The 17,497-nt window shown below is 48.3% G+C and overlaps 1 protein-coding gene across 11 annotated transcripts in view; it reads left to right on the top strand.

Moving 5' to 3' along the window:
- The window catches only part of LOC135055432 (microtubule-associated protein tau-like), a 151,291-nt gene extending 144,915 nt beyond the window's left edge, over positions 1 to 6,376 (top strand). For 9 of the 11 annotated variants that reach the window (XM_063959494.1, XM_063959493.1, XM_063959492.1 and 6 more), the window contains one exon: positions 4,919 to 6,376. In XM_063959494.1, coding sequence (XP_063815564.1) covers positions 4,919 to 5,134 — 216 coding nt within the window. In that variant the 3' untranslated portion in view covers positions 5,135 to 6,376. The remainder of the gene's footprint in view (positions 1 to 4,918) is intronic. The other 2 variants (XM_063959495.1, XM_063959491.1) reach the window with 1 other exon arrangement.
- Positions 6,377 to 17,497: the final 11,121 nt, after the last annotated feature.

The raw sequence follows: 17,497 nt of genomic DNA, 5'->3' as shown, positions 1-17,497 counted from the left end.
GGCCTATCTCCTCAGCACACAGCGCCATTTTCCCTCACAGAAAGGCTGGAGGGAAGGCTCCCAGGCTCTCCCCTGCACTGCACTACAGAAACAGGGTTAAAACAGAGAGGGGGGGCACTAATTTGGCGATATGCTTATATATATTAAGATGCTATATGGGAAAACACTTATATAAGGTTGTCCCTATATAATTATAGCGTTTTTGGTGTGTGCTGGCAAACTCTCCCTCTGTCTCTCCAAAGGGCTAGTGGGTCCTGTCCTCTATCAGAGCATTCCCTGTGTGTGTGCTGTGTGTCGGTACGTGTGTGTCGACATGTAGGAGGACGATGTTGGTGAGGAGGCGGAGCAATTGCCTGTAATGGTGATGTCACTCTCTAGGGAGTCGACACCGGAATGGATGGCTTATTTAGGAAATTACGTGATAATGTCAACACGCTGCAAGGTCGGTTGACGACATGAGACGGCCGACAAACAATTAGTACCGGTCCAGACGTCTCAAAAACACCGTCAGGGGTTTTTAAAACGCCCGTTTACTTTAGTCGGTCGACACAGACACAAACAGGGACACTGAATCCAGTGTCGACGGTGAATAAACAAACGTATTCCTTATTAGGGCCACACGTTAAAGGCAATGAAGGAGGTGTTACATATTTCTGATACTACAAGTACCACAAAAGAGGGTATTATGTGGGATGTGAAAAAACTACCATAGTTTTTCCTGAATCAGATAAATTAAATAAAGTGTGTGATGATGCGTGGGTTCCCCCCGATAGAAAATTATGGGCGGTATACCCTTTCCCGCCAGAAGTTAGGGCGCGTTGGGAAACACCCCTTAAGGTGGATAAGGCGCTCACACGCTTATCAAAACAAGTGGCGGTACCGTCTATAGATAGGGCCGTCCTCAAGGACCAGCTGACAGGAGGCTGGAAAAATATCATAAAAAGTATATACACACATACTGGTGTTATACTGCGACCAGCGATCGCCTCAGCCTGGATGTGCAGAGCTGGGGTGGCTTGGTCGGATTCCCTGACTAAAAATATTGATACCCTTGACAGGGACAGTATTTTATTGACTATAGAGCATTTAAAGGATGCATTTCTATATATGCGAGATGCACAGAGGGATATTTGCACTCTGGCATCATGAGTAAATGCGATGTCCATAACTGCCAAAAGATGTTATGGACACGACAGTGGTCAGGTGATGCAGATTCCAAACGGCACAAAGGTGTATTGCCGTATAAAGGAAGAGGAGTTATTTGGGGTCGGTCCATCGGACCTGGTGGCCACGGCAACTGCTGGAAAATCCACCGTTTTTTACCCTAAGTCACATCTCTGCAGAAAAAGACACCGTCTTTTCAGCCTCAGTCCTCTCGTCCCTATAAGATCATATCTGCCCAGGGATAGAGGAAAGGGAAGAAGACTGCAGCAGGCAGCCCATTCCCAGGAACAGAAGCGTTCCACCGCTTCTGACAAGTTCTCAGCATGGCGCTGAGACCGTACAGGACCCCTGGATCCTACAAGTAGTATCCCAGGGGTACAGATTGGAAGGTCGAGACGTTTCCCCTTCGCAGGCTCCTGAAGTCTGCTTTACCAAGGTCTCCCTCCGACAAGGAGGCAGTATGGGAAAAAATTCACAAGCTGTATTCCCAGCAGGTGATAACTAAATTACCCCTCCCACTACAAGAAAAGGGGTATTATTCCACACTATATTGTGGTACTGAAGCCAGAAGGCTAGGTGAGACTTATTCTAAAAATTTTTTTTTGAACACTTACAAAGGTTCAAATCAAGATGGAGTCACTCAGAGCAGTGATAACGAACCAGGAAGAAGAGGACTATATAGTGTCCCGGGACATCAGGGATGCTTACCTCTATGTCCCAAATTTGCCCTTCTCACTAAGGGTACCTCAGGTTCGTGGTGCAGAACTGTCACTATCAGTTTCAGACGCTGCCGTTTGGATTGTCCACGGCACCCCGGGTCTTTACCAAGGTAATGGCCGAAATGATGATTCTTCTTCGAAGAAAAGGCGTCTTAAGTATCCCTTACTTGGACGATCTCCTGATAAGGGCATAGTCCAGGGAACAGTTGGAGGTCGGAGTAGCACTATCTCGGATACTGCTACAACAGCACGGGTGGATTCTAAATATTCCAAAATCGCAGCTGATCCGACGACACGTCTGCTGTGCCTAGGGATGATTCTGGACACAGTCCAGAAAAAGGTGTTTCTCCCGGAAGAGAAAGCCAGGGAGTTATCCGAGCTAGTCAGGAACCTCCTAAAAACAGTGCATCATTGCACAAGGGTCCTGGTAAAAATGGTGGCTTCCTACGAAGCAATTCCATTCGGCAGATTTCACGCAAGAACTTTTCAGTGGGATCTGCTGGACAAATGGCCCGGATCGCATCTTCAGATGCATCAGCGGATAACCCTATATCCAAGGACAAGGGTGTCTCTCCTGTGGTGGTTATAGAGTGCTCATCTTCTAGAGGGCCGCAGATTCGGCATTCAGGATTGGATGCTGGTGACCACGGAGCCCAGCCCGAGAGGCTGGGGAGCAGTCACACAAGGAATAAAAATTTCCAGGGAGTGTGATCAAGTCTGGAGACTTTTCTCCACATAAATATACTGGAGCTAAGGGTAAATTTATAATGCTCTAAGCTTAGCAAGACCTCTGCTTCAAGGTCAGCCGGTATTGATCCAGTGGGAACGACCTCCACCCGGGAGAGTGGAAACTTCATCGGGAAGTTTTTTCCACATGATTGTAAACCGTTGGGAAATACCAAAGGTAGACATGATGGCGTCCCGTCTGAACAAAAAACGGGACAGGTATTGCGCCAGGTCAAGAGACCCTCAGGCAATAGCTGTGGACGTTCTGGTAACACCGTGGGTGTACCAGTCGGTGTATGTGTTCCCTCCTCTGCTTCTCATACCTAAGGTGCTGAGAATTATAAGACGTAGAGGAGTAAGAACTATACTCATGGCTCCGGATTGGCCAAGAAGGACTTGGTACCCGGAACTTCAAGAGATGCTTACAGAGGTCTTATGGCCTCTGCCGCTAAGAAGGGACTTGCTTCAGCAAGTACCATGTCTGTTCCAAGACTTACCGCAGCTGCGTTTGTCGGCATGGCGGTGGAAAGCCGGATCCTAAGGGAAAAAGGCATTCCGGAAGAGGTCATTCCTACCCTGGTCAAAGCCAGTAAGGAGGTGACCGCACAACATTATCACCACATGTGGCGAAAATATGTTACGTGGTGTGAGGCCAGGAAGGCCCCACAAAGAAATTTCAACTCGGTCGTTTCCTGCATTTCCTGCAAACAGGAGTGTCTATGGGCCTCAAATTGGGGTCCATTAAGGTTCAAATTTCGGCCCTGTCGTTTTTCTTCCAGAAAGAATTGGCTTCAGTTCCTGAAGTCCAGAAGTTTGTCAAGGGAGTATTGCATATACAACCCCCTTTTGTGCCTCCAGTGGCACTGTGGGATCTCAACGTAGTTCTGGGATTCCTCAAATCACATTGGTTTAAAACCAGTCAAATCTGTAGATTTGAAGCATCTCACATGAAAAGTGACCATGCTCTTGGCCCTGGCCTGGACCAGGCGAGTGTCAAATTGGTGGTTTTTTCTCAAAAAAGCCCATATCTGTTTGTCCATTCGGACAGGGCAGAGCTGCGGACTCGTCCCCAGTTCTCTCCCTAAGGTGGTGTCAGTGTTTCACCTGAACCAGCTTATTGTGGTGCCTTGCACCTACTAGGGACTTGGAGGACTCCAAGTTGCTAGATGTTGTCAGGGCCCTGAAAATATGTTCCAGGACGGCTGGAGTCAGGAAAACTGACTTGCTGTTATCCTGTATGCACCCAACAAACTGGGTGCTCTTGCTTCTAAGCAGACTATTACTAGTTGGATGTGTAATACAATTCAGCTTGCACATTCTGTGGCAGGCCTGCCACAGCCAAAATCTGTAAATGCCCATTCCACAAGGAAGGTGGGCTCATCTTGGGCGGCTGCCCGAGGGGTCTCTGCTTTACAACTTTGCCGAGCAGCTACTTGGTCAGGGGCAAACACGTTTGCTAAATTCTACAAATTTGATACCCTGGCTAAGGAGGACCTGGAGTTCTCTCATTCGGTGCTGCAGAGTCATCCGCACTCTCCCGCCCGTTTGGGAGCTTTGGTATAATCCCCATGGTCCTTTCAGGAACCCCAGCATCCACTAGGACGATAGAGAAAATAAGAATTTACTTACCGATAATTCTATTTCTCGGAGTCCGTAGTGGATGCTGGGCGCCCATCCCAAGTGCGGATTATCTGCAATACTTGTACATAGTTACAAAAATCGGGTTATTATTGTTGTGAGCCATCTTTTCAGAGGCTCCGCTGTTATCATACTGTTAACTGGGTTTAGATCACAAGTTGTACGGTGTGATTGGTGTGGCTGGTATGAGTCTTACCCGGGATTCAAAATTCCTCCCTTATTGTGTACGCTCGTCCGGGCACAGTACCTAACTGGCTTGGAGGAGGAGCCAGTGCACACCACCTGATCGGAAAGCTTTACTTTTGTGCCCTGTCTCCTGCGGAGCCGCTATTCCCCATGGTCCTTTCAGGAACCCCAGCATCCACTACGGACTCCGAGAAATAGAATTATCGGTAAGTAAATTCTTATTTTAGATGGGGTGTCTTGTTTTTTTTTTTCCCCCTTACTTCAAAATCCAAAACCGGTCCCTAATTTTAGAACAAATGGATAGCATGATACATTGGTTGCCTTGTGATGTGCCAATCAATAAGAAGCAGTGCCAGCATTGTAAGAATATGGCAACCATTATGTGGGCAGTAACAATAATAATGAGAATGGATTTGGACCCACCTAATTAAACAAGGCAATTAATGCTTTAGAGATACTCATCAGCTCCCCTTCCATTTGCACAGATTGAGACCCACAAACTAAGTTTCCGGGAGAATGCAAAAGCCAAAACGGACCACGGAGCAGAGATCGTCTACAAGTCTCCCAACCCATCCGGAGACACATCCCCCCGTCGTCTCAGCAACGTCTCCTCTACAGGCAGCATCAACATGTCCGACTCCCCGCAACTCTCTACACTGGCTGACCAAGTCTCCGCCTCCCTCGCTAAGCAAGGCTTGTGATGTGCTGCTTCCAGTATGGGAGGAGAAAAGCTGAAGGTGTGAGAGATGTGTTCAACATGCAAAAAAGAAAAAAGGGAAACTGCATAAAGAAATGCCCACAAGCAATTGAATAATGAAACTGTCTCTTGTATACTTATTTATTACACATCCCATCCTTGGAAGACCTCTTCCCCCATCTATTAGTAGCAGAGGGGAGAAACATACAGGTGTATTATTGATGTTTATGTATATTTTGTTTGCATAAGATAAGGAAGGGGTGTTTGAGGCGAGTGTTAATACTAAGTGCCCACGTGCATCCGAACATTTAGAGATGGAGAGCAAGTCTTAAGTCCTTTAATTTGTCTAGTTACTTGCCATGCACAATGATAGACCACCACTATACAGACTGTGGAAGATACACGAGGAAGAGAGGCATCCGTACTATTTACATAACTTGTTCAGTTCTCTGGTCCCTGCCTTGTAACACTGTATTAATAAATACTCAATTCTGCACATACGTCTAACCCCCTAAAAATAACTATAGGTGAATGAACATGAAGTGTTTTGCATGTTTGCGAGAAACACAAAATATACTTTACGTGCTCCGTTTCTTTCTATAGATCACTCTCCATCTTAAGTAAGGGTAAACCAAAGCTTGCGTAAAATTTATATTCTGTGCACTGCCAGAGATCTAGTATGGTCACAGGTGACCTTCTACTGTCCCTTTGTTTCATGTTACAGGTGATTTTCTTTAAAACTACACCCCGTCACTGGCATGTAACGTGTTAACCCCTACGCCCAGCTACTAGAATAAAGGTGTTTAGACAGCTCCGGCAGTTAACCGGTCAACTCACACTGTTGAGCGTAGTAATAAAGTTTCACCATCTGTAAATGTAACCTGGCACTAGTTTGCACTCTCCTGTCCTCAAAATAAATAAAAAACTGACCCAGGAGTCTCCTCAATCTCTCCGCTTGGTGTGTGACTTATAAACGAAGTGAAGAAATCGCAGTGGCTGCTAGTTCTTTTTTTTCTGCAGACTATTGTCCACAAGCTCCTCTATTTTCCCATTCTCTTCTAATTTCAGTATTGCCTTTCTCCCCTCTGTTAAGGTCATGGGTAAATCAACCCCCCACCTCCACACTATACACCCCTTTTCTCTCCGTTGTGTCTGTGGCTGTCCATATTCTGTGTCGTGTCTGACCAGCTGGTTCACACGGTCTGTTGCTGTATAAGTGGATTTGGAAATAAAGTTATTAATACAACATTGTTCTTCAGAACTTGCTTTTGTTGCATCTGGATATAGGAAGGACACTATCATGGTAATTGTGCCAGAAATAACCAAACTTATGAAATGTATAAATCATAGGACTCATTATGCATATGCAGTTACTCACCATTGCATGTGACTCATTACAGGAATTATATTGAATACTAGGTGATTCACCTAGTAGGTGCTTTGGTTGGGGGAGTAGGGGGTGCGGGGAAGAGACGGATGGGATCCTGGGGTGCCGTGGGAGGGGCGGTTGCAGTGGTGATGCAGGTGGGGGAGGGGGTGGTGCCGCAGGTGGTGGAGGGTGCGTGGGTGCCGCGGATGGTGGTCCGGATCCACTGCGGGTGGGGGAGGAGCAGTTGCGGGGTTGCCCCAAGTGGGGGAGGGGCGGATGCGGTGGTGTGGCGGGAGGTACGGGTGCGGGGTACTGCGGGTGGGGGAGGGGGTCCGGAGCTACCACGGGTGCTGGAGGGGGTGTGTGAGGGTGCCGCGGATGGGGCTCGGAGGTACTATGAGTCGGGGAGGGGCGGGTAATGCTTATCCTGCTTCTCCTCCTGTCAGCAGCTAAGCTGCTGTCCTCCCTTTGGCAGTGGCTCTCCCAGAGACTCGCACAGCGGGCAATCACTATTGTTAGCGCCGGTGTCCCAATGCGCCGCATTACAGAGAAGAAGATGTACGCAATAAACTACAGCTCCCAGCAGCCCTAAGGGCCGGAATGCTTCAGCGCTAAGGGCTGCTGGGAGCTATAGTTTATTTAGTGCGTCTACTTCCCTGTAATGTGGCGCATTGGGACACTGGTGCTAACAATAGTGACTGGCTGGCAGAACTGAGTGACTCGCTGAATCAATGTGAAAGGTGAGAGTGCCGTGCAGTGTCAGTGACACTGCACACAGGCCCGGCGCTAGCCACTTAGCAAAGGGATGCAGTGCAGGGAGGCACCAGGAAGGAGAGGCGTTCTCCCTGCTCTGTATCCCTGTGCTGAGCTGCTGCTGCTATCCCTGCTGGTGCTGCCGGCTGCTGTCACACATGCAGCGGCGCTGGCAGCACAAAACCTCCTCTCCCCCTCGGCGCCGGCAGCACAAAACCTCCTCTCCCCCTCCCCTCCCCTGTGTGACATTCAGTGGCCGGGCGTAAGCCAAAGGGGGCGGAGCTAGACGGGACCATGCTGCAACAGGAGGATGAACTGCTACAGCTTCGGCCAGCCAGACTTCATTAGATAAGTGTGGAAAGAGAGTGAGTGTATGTAAATACAGTGTCTGTGTATACTGTATATATGTGTGACTGTGTATGTGTGTAATGTATGTACAGTATGTATGTGTGTGTGTTTGTATATATATATATATATATATGTGTCTGTTGTGTGTGTGTGTGTGTGTGTGTATGTGTGACTGCTGCATAATGTGTGTAAGCGTCACTGGTACAGGAGGCGTTACGTGTGTAAGTGTCACTGGTACAGGGGGAGTTACGTGTGTAAGCGTCACTGGTACAGGGGGCGTTACGTGTGTAAGCGTCACTGGTACAGGGGGCGTTACGCGTGTAAGCGTCACTGGTACAGCGGGCGTTACGTGTGTAAGCGTCACTGCTACAGGGGGCATTACGTGTGTGAGCGGCACTGGTACAGGGGCGTTACGTGTGTAAGCGTCACTGGTACAGGGGGTGTAAGCGGCACTGGTACAGGGAGCGTTACGTGTGTAAGCGGCACTGGTACAGGGGGCGTTACGTGTGTAAGCGGCACTGGTACAGGGGGCGTTACTTGTGTAAGCGGCACTGGTACAGGGGGGGCATTATGTGTGTAAGCGTCACTGCTACAGGGGGCATTTCGTGTGTAAGCGTCACTGCTACAGGGGGCGTTACGTGTGTAAGCATCACTGCTACAGGGGGCGTTATGTGTCTAAGCGGCACTGGTACAAGGGGCGTTACGTGTGTAAGCATCACTGGTACAGCGGGCGTTATGTGTGTAAGCATCACTGGTACAGCGGGCGTTACGTGTGTAAGCATCACTGGTACAGCGGGCGTTACGTGTGTAAGCATCACTGGTACAGCGGGCGTTACGTGTGTAAGCATCACTGCTACAGGGGGCATTACGTGTGTAAGCGGCACTTGTACAGGGGGCGTTACGTGTTTAAGCATCACTGGAATGGGGGGGGGGCGTTACGTGTGTAGGCATCACTGGTACAGGGGAGGCGTTACGTGTGTAAGCGGCACTGGTACAGGGGGCGTTACTTGTGTAAGCGGCACTGGTACAGGGGGGGCATTATGTGTGTAAGCGTCACTGCTACAGGGGGCATTACGTGTGTAAGCGTCACTGCTACAGGGGGCGTTACGTGTGTAAGCATCACTGCTACAGGGGGCGTTATGTGTCTAAGCGGCACTGGTACAAGGGGCGTTACATGTCTAAGCGGCACTGGTACAGAGGGCATTACGTGTGTAAGCATCACTGGTACAGCGGGCGTTATGTGTGTAAGCATCACTGGTACAGCGGGCGTTACGTGTGTAAGCATCACTGGTACAGCGGGCGTTACGTGTGTAAGCATCACTGCTACAGGGGGCATTACGTGTGTAAGCGGCACTTGTACAGGGGGCGTTGCGTGTTTAAGCATCACTGGTACGGGGGGGGGGGCGTTACGTGTGTAGGCATCACTGGTACAGGGGAGGCGTTACGTGTGTAAGCGGCACTGGTACAGGGGGCGTTACGGTCTAAGCGGCACTGGTACAGAGGGCGTTACGTGTCTAAGTGGCACTGCTACAGGGGGCGTTACGTGCGCAAGCATCACTGCTACAGGGGGCATTATGTGTGTAAGCATCACTGCTACAGGGGGCGTTACGTGTGTAAGCGTCAATGGTACAGGGGGGCGTTACGTGTGTAAGCGGCACTGGTACAGGAGGCGTTACATGTGTAAGCGTCACTGCTACAGGGGGTGTTACTTGTGTAAGCGTCACTGGTACAGGGGAATATGCCATGTGTAAGCGTCCCTGGTTCAGGGGGCGTTACATGTGTAAGCGTCTCTGGTACAGGGGGCATTACATGTGTAAGTGTCTCTGCTACAGGGGGTATTATGTGCGCTGTTTGTTTGTAAAGTATGCAAGGGTGCAAATGTATAGTTTGCAGGGGAGTGCCGAGCACCGTAGCACCGGCCCTGACTGCACACCCACTGCACTGCACAGCACTGTCACCTTTTACATTGATTCAGCGTCCAGACATTCCCCTCCGCGATATCATCCACTCTGTCCGTTAATTAGCCATCTCGGGGCTTCCAGGCCGGCAGCCCAGGTGCTGTGTTGCAGAGTCAGGGCCTCTGGGGATCTGGGCACGGCTGTGGCGGGGAGGCACTTCTGTGACTTCACGCACAGAGGAGGCTCTGGGGCTCAGAGAGTATGAGGCGTAGGGAGGGCTATGAAAGCCTTCCGCTGCGCCGCTTTCATACACATCTATGCCGGTGGCCACAGCAGCTTTTGTTCCACCTGCGCTGCGGCTAGGGAGTGGGGAATGTTGATGGCGGAGGGAGAAGGTGGACTGACAGCAGGACATAGGACGCTGCAGTATAAGGATGTTTTCTCATACGTCCTAGAGGATGCTGGGAACTCCAAAAGGACCATGGGGGGGGGGGGTATAGACGGGATCCGCAGCAGACATAGGCACACTATAAGACTCTGAATGGGTGTGAACTGGCTCCTCCCTCTATGCCCCTCCTCCAGACTCCAGTTAGACTCTGTGCCCAGAGACTGGACACACACTAGGGGAGCTCTCCTGAGTTTCTCTGAAAAGACTTTATGTTAGGTTTATTATTTTCAGGGAGACCTGCTGGCTACAGGCTCCCTGCATCGTGGGAGTGAGGGGAGAGAAGCAGACCTACTTCTGTGAGTTTCAAGGCTCTGCTTCTTAGGCTACTGGACACCATTAGCTCCAGAGGGTCTGATCACTTGGTTCGCCCCCTCACAGAGCCAGAAGAAAGAAGCCGGGTGAGTATTAGAAGAACAGAAGACTTCAGTGACGGCAGAAGGCTTCAGAGTCTCTGAGGTACCACGCAGCGGTCGCGCTGCGCGCCATTGCTCCCACACACAAGCGGCACTACACGGGTGCAGGGCGCAGGGGGGGCGCCCTGGGCAGCAATTATACCTCATAATACATCCTGGCAAAGCAGTATATAGTGCATAGGCACTGTATACAGACCCCCGCCAGTATAAAAATGTCAAAAATTAACGGGGCTAAAGCGCACCGAGAAGGGGGCGTGGCTTAGCCCTCACAACTCTATACAGCGCCATTTTCTCCTCACAGAGACGCTGGCCCGCCAAAACACTGTGGGACACCTAACAGTGAAAAACGGAGGGGGGCACAGTTGTTTAGTACACTATGGGTTCATATAAGAAGCACTATGGCCCTCATTCCGAGTTGATCGGTCGCAAGGCGAATTTAGCAGAGTTACACACGCTAAGCCGCCGCCTACTGGGAGTGAATCTTAGCTTCTTAAAATTGCGACCGATGTATTCGCAATATTGCGATTACTAACTACTTAGCAGTTTCTGAGTAGCTCCAGACTTACTCTGCCTGTGCGATCATTTCAGTGCTTGTCGTTCCTGGTTGACGTCACAAACACACCCAGCGTTCGCCCAGGCACTCCCACCGTTTCCCCGGCCACTCCTGCGTTTTTTCCGGAAACGGTAGCGTTTTCAGCCACACGCCCCTGAAACGCCGTGTTTCCGCCCAGTAACACCCATTTCCTGTCAATCACATTACGATCGCCGGAGCGAAGAAAAAGCCGTGAGTAAAAATACTTTCTTCATAGTAAAGTTACTTGGCGCAGTCGCAGTGCGAACATTGCGCATGCGTACTAAGCGGATTTTCACTGCGATGCGATGAAAAATACCGAGCGAACAACTCGGAATGAGGGCCTATATGTATATAAATAAGCGTGTGGTTAATGAGTTGTTAAAAATGTCTGTGTTTTCCCTGTCAGATACTGGAATCTACCCATTATATCGATTTAGTACACGTGTCGACAGGTGTGAGTGCTCTGCCACAAACAGATATGGGAATCCCTCTGTCAACATTGCCGACTCCTGATGATACTTGATTCAGTAGTTGAAGTGTCAGCATGTCGGTAGTTGTAAGCTTTTCCAAAGTAAACACGGTATGGGAGACACAGTCGTATGTGAGTGACCCTGTCGGCACCAACTGTATGACTGGGTGGAAATTAACATGATAATGTAAACCCCCCCCCCCCCCCCCACCTATACCTGTGTATATATATATATATATATATATATATATATATGGTAAAGATCCATTGAGCTGTAGCTTGAGCACAGACGTGGAAGTGTTGTGGGGGAGCGATATTAAAATTATGTATATATTTCCCTCAGACCCCTCGGGGTCGCAAGAATGTTATTTTGCCCGGTTACTACTCCCTGTTGTCGACGAATACTATGTCTTATGTCGACCATAATGTTTCCTGGGTAGATCCACCACATTGGCATTCAGTACATGTTCATACACATTCAGAACACATTAATGTCACTAGGGACCCTGCTGTTCCTGATAAAATACATATACGTATGATGTATATATATATAGTATGAATGCTGAAGTAAAGTTATTCCTTTTCATGTGCTGGTCGCTTTGTTGATAAAGCTCTAGGTCAGCCGTGACGAGATGGTCTTAAGTCCTCACGAGGAGTACGAGTGTTTATTCTTTTCCCGCCGTGAATAGAATAAAGTGAAAGTCAACCCCTGGTCTGCACGGGGCTCTGTCACAAAGGATCGTATACAGGAAGCTAAGTGATATTTTAGTTATATGCTTTGATGTTATTTGCATTACATACGCATGGGGGAGTGCTTGTATTCAGAAATGGTCGGTTACCTTGTTATCCGATATAATTACCCTGGGGAGAGTTGGGATATTCCTTAAGTAGGGTCTTATCTAGAACATTGCAGCATGCTACCGTGCGACTATAAGAGGTATGCACTGACTCCGTGAAATACTTGTGTATCTTACCTATGAAGGTGTAACCTGGTTTGGGGATGGCTTTGTTAAGTTGATCTCGACAGATACCACTCGTAAGTCTACCTTCTTGAGCTCACAACGGTTGGTGACGCATTTTTTGTGGGATGCAGTCATTTTAACCGGTTGGATACCGTTTGTTTTTCCCCTTCCTTGTAGGTAGAGGAAGGTGAAAAGGTAAGAGGTCTGCAGCCTTTTCAAGTTCGCAAAAGCAGATATCGTCCTCTGTTTCTACCACATCCACCGCATGTCGCTGGGTCTATCTTGCTGGAGCCCACCCCAGTGGGAACTCGTCTAATACTCTTCAGTCAGTCCTAGAATGGACTTGGACCAGTGAGTTAAGAATAAAGTCCAAAGGGGGACATACTGGAGTTGCTAGATGATTCCCCTCACTGATTTTTCAAATAGGTCTTGCCTATTCTCCTCTGGAAGGGGAGGTAGTATGCGACGCCATACAATAGTTGGGTCAGGATCAGGACGTTGTCCTGTTGTCTCTGTCACACACACAAAAATAAAAGCTGCTATTCAAGTTTTTTCGTCCTTCTGAGCCTGGACAGCTCGGTCAGAACAAACCCCAAAAGAGTTCTACTTAAGAAATTGAACTACAAGATAGAATCTCTCAGGGCAGGGAAGAAGAAAGAGGGTCTAAATGCAGTTTCACCCGCATTAAGCTTACCTGGTTTTGATATTCAGGTTTGTCATTGCCATTTCACCGGAGTGATGGCAGTATGATGAGTTTCCTTCCATAGTAAGAGCCATTATTATTCTGTACTGGGACGCTCTCCTGACTACGGCGAGGTCAAGAAACAAGTGGTACAAATCGTTGTTTCTCTAGGACAGTTCTTCAACACAGAGAATCGCTGTTGATCCCAACGACGCAGATGTCGGTGTTGGGAATAAGATTAGATTTTGAACTGTTAAGAGTTGTTTTTTCCTGTGGAAAAGAGATCTGAGGATCCAGAGTCGGATCAGGTTTGCAACAGTGTAAACCCATCAATACGTTCCGTTGATGAAGAAGATGGTTGCGGCCTACGAGGCCATTCGGTGAGCAGGTCAAATGCCAGAGTGGTTTTTGCGGGACTAGTTGGACATGTGGTCCAGGTCTCACCTGCACCGGAAAATAATCCTATTTTCCAGGACCAGGATATCTCTCCTGTGGTGGCTGCACAGTTCTCACCTCTTAGAGGGACGAAGGTTCGGGATCCAGGATTAGATCCTGGTGTCCATGGATACAAGTGTCCGAGGCTGGGGAGCAGTCTTTCCAGGGGAAGAATTTCCAGGGGAAAAGGGTCAAGCCGGGTAGCTTGTCTGCAATAAGCATTTTTGAATCAAGAGCTATTTACAACGGAACATCTTCGCGATCTGCCCGTCTTAATTCTGTCGAACGACTTAACAGCAGTGGCGTAAGTGAGCTGCTAGGGCGGAACGAGGAGCAAAGCGGCAATGGCAGAAGCCGCAAAAGTTTTCTGCTGGGCAGAAAGGCATGTAAACGCTCTATTAGCGGTCTTTGTTCCGGGTGTAGACAACGGAGAAATAGACTTCCTCAGCAAACACGATCTCCATCCAGGAGAGTGGGGTCTTCATCAAAAAGTTTTCACAGAAGTGACAAGTCTTTGGGGAATTCCTCAATTAGACATGATGGCGTTTCACCTCAACAAGAAACTTCAGGGATATTGTTCCAGGTCAAGGGACACTCAAGCAAAAGCAGTGGACGCCCTCGTGGCACCATGGGTGTATTCAGTCGGTCTATGTGTTCCCTCCACTTTCATTCTTTTCGAAGGTGATAAACATAAGTACAACAAAGGTTCAGGCGATCCTCATTGTTCCGGTCTAGCCAAGAAGGGCTTGGTATCCAGATCTTCAAGACTTACTCATAGAAGATCCCTGGCCTCTACCTCTACGAGAGGACCGGTTTCAGCAAGGACCGAGCGTGTATCAAGACTTACCACGGCTGCGTTTGACGGCATGGCGGTTGAACGCCATATCCTAACCCGAAAGGGTATTTCCGGTGAAGTCATTCCCACATTGCTTCAGGCTAGGAAAGGTGTAACGGCAAAGCTTTACCACTGTATTTGGAGGAAGTATGTGTCTTGGTGTGAATCCAAGAAGGCTCCTACGGAAGAATTTCAGCTGGGTCGTTTTCTCCATTTTTTGCAAGCAGGAGTGGATGCAGGCCTAAAGTTAGGCTCCATTAAAGTGCAGATTTCGGCCTTATCAGTTTTCTTTCAAGAAAGAATTGGCCACCCATCCAGAAGTTCAGATTTTCGTGACAGGAGTGCTGCACATCAAACCTCCATTTGTGCCCCAGTGGCACCATGGGACCTTAACGTGGTGTTAAAGTTTCTTATGTCACACTGGTTGGAACCTTTACGAAAGGTTGAGTTCAAATTTCTCACTTGGAAAGTGGTCATGCTGTTGGCCTTGGCGTCCGCCAGGCGGGTGATGGAATTAGCGGCTTTGTCTCACAAGAGCCCTATTTGATGAACCAAACTATTGTGATGCCTGTGGCTACAGAAGCTTTGGCTTTTTCGAAGTCTCAATGTAGTCAGAGCTTTGACTATTTATGTCGCCAGATCGGCTCAGATTGGGGAAACAGAGGCCCTGTTTGTCCTGTATGCTCCCAATCACATTGGGGTTCCTGCTTCTAAGCAGACTGTTACATGCTGGATCTGTGATACGATTCGGCATGCTCATTCTATGGCTGGATTGCCATTACTGAAGTCGGTGTAGGCCCATTAGACCAGGAAGGTGGGCTCTTCTTGGGCGGATGCCCAAGGAGTCTCAGCGGTTTAACTTTGCTAAGCAGCTGCTTGGTCGGGTTCAAACACTTTTGCTAAGTTCTACAAGTTTGATACCCTGGCTGATGAGGACCTCATGTTGCTCAATCAGTGCTGCAGAGTCATCCGCACTCTCCCGCCCGGTGTGGAGCTTTGGTATAAACCCCATGGTCCTTTTGGAGTTCTTAGCATCCTCTAGGACGTATGAGAAAATAGGATTTTAATACCTACCGGTAAATCCTTTTCTCTTAGTCCGTAGAGAATGCTGGGCGCCCGTCCCAGTGCGTACTGTATCTGCAGCTATTGGTGGTTACACTCAGGTGGTGTTTCTTTTCAGTCAAGTCTGTTGCTGAAGTTTTTCATACCATGGCATGTGGTATGCTATTATTGGTCGTGTTTACACACAGATTGTGTTACATTTTCGGTCAGCATATTGCTGTATATTTTTCATGCCATCGCCTGGTGTTCTTTTGAATGCCACGTTCTGCGGCATGTTCGAGGTTTGAGCTGGTATGACACTCACCGTGTTTAAACAATAAATTCTTTCCTCGAAATGTCCGTCTCCCTGGGCACAGTTCTCTAACTGGAGTCTGGAGGAGGGGCATAGAGGGAGGAGCCAGTTCACACCCATTCAGAGTCTTATAGTGTGCCCATGTCTCCTGCGGATCCCGTCTATACCCCCCCATGGTCTTTTTGGAGTTCCCAGCATCCTCTACGGACTAAGAGAAAAGGATTTACCGGTAGGTATTAAAATCCTATTTTCTCTATCTACAGTGCAGAAACTTGCTGCAGATGCAGTGGCATACCCTCCAGCTGCACCTTTTTAGCAGGTACAGGACCTTTTTTTTATGGTTTGTACCGATTTCTGACTCTCCAAGCTTCCATTGAAAGAATATGAAAAGGGGTATGGCCACGCCTCCTTTTCGAATGTGTATCAATGTTTATGTGTAAATTGTTGGAGAGTATGTTGCTGCAGATGCAGTGGGCCTATTTTGGGGTGTGGGGCTGGAGCTGCAGCTCCATCAGTCCCATTGCTAATCCTGCTCTGTGAAAACACAGCAGGCAAAGGGCAGAGCCTCCCATTGGATGTAACCTGTGTGGGAGGGCGTTTCTTGCCCAATCAGCTGTGGACTGGGTGTGATAGACCTGCTGCTAACCCAATGAGAGCTCCTAGCCACGCCCAGCGTTAGAGGTCCAGGCACAGAGTCACAGGGCTATTATATAGGAGATTGGTTGTGGGCAATTATCCTTAGTGTGTATCCCAAGCTTATAATGGAATACTTGCTACAAATGATTGCACAAAAATGTTGGTAGACCTTGGGGAGTATCCTATTAGCCCTGATGCAATTTCAGCTGTTAAAAATGGTATCACTATTAATGACAGATGTAATTATTGCAGTATCCAAGAGGCTATTGTTAACAGCCAAAATTGAACCCGCGATCGTGCAAAAACACATGGGATTGGGGATATGATTCCAATCCCATGCGTTTTCGCAGCTGCTTATCGAGCATTGTGCTTTGTGTGCCGCATAATCCCAGATAAATGCAAGCATCGAGGGTAATAGGATAGCCCCCTGCAATCCTATTAGCAGCGGGAAAGTACTGCTGCGAATAGGATATCCCCCATAGGCTCATTGTTAGTCCCATAAAATATATTCCATAGACAAAAAAACCTTACAGGTTCACGTCCCATTAAGGCTTCTTACACATGATCTGGCAATCTCATTCTGCGAGAGTGCTGAATCTGCACTTGCCTACAGGGTGTGATGGCGCAAGGAACACGTCCATTAAGGTGTCTGCCCTAATGATCGCAGTTTCAATGCTTTTTGGAGTTTCAGTTGAAGAGTTACAGCAGGTTTCTGAAATGCCAGATCATGTGTAAGAAGCCTTAATGGGACATGTGAAACTAAGGTTTTTTGTCTATGGAATTTCATCGCTTTTTTTCAATTTATTTTTTTAATTCTGAAATTTAAAATTTCACTGTAAGAATAAACATTTGATTTTTTAAATATTTAATGAAAATGCTTGTATAACATCACTGTTCTGTGCAAAATGCACAAATACTTTTATGTACCAAACAGAATTGTTTATACTTTTAACTTTGATCAAAACACTTTGCTGCCTTTGTGGCTGATGAAGGGAGGGGGTAAGCAGCAGCCTGTGACTGAGGCTGAGGCTGGAGGCATGCATGAGGTGCCGTGCGTACGATAGTGTGGTGTCACACTTGTATGTGTGGGAGGTGGCGCGCGCGCGTGTCAGGTGCCAAGTGTGTACATGTGTGTATGTGAGGTGACATGTACGTACGTACGTACGTGTGCGCAATGCCACCGCACGTGTA

This window comes from Pseudophryne corroboree, chromosome 3, assembly GCF_028390025.1.
Source record: "Pseudophryne corroboree isolate aPseCor3 chromosome 3, aPseCor3.hap2, whole genome shotgun sequence".
Classification (NCBI taxonomy): domain Eukaryota; kingdom Metazoa; phylum Chordata; class Amphibia; order Anura; family Myobatrachidae; genus Pseudophryne; species Pseudophryne corroboree.
The sequence above is the reverse complement of the archived record's forward strand: the minus strand, read 5'-3'. Positions and strand labels throughout refer to the sequence as shown.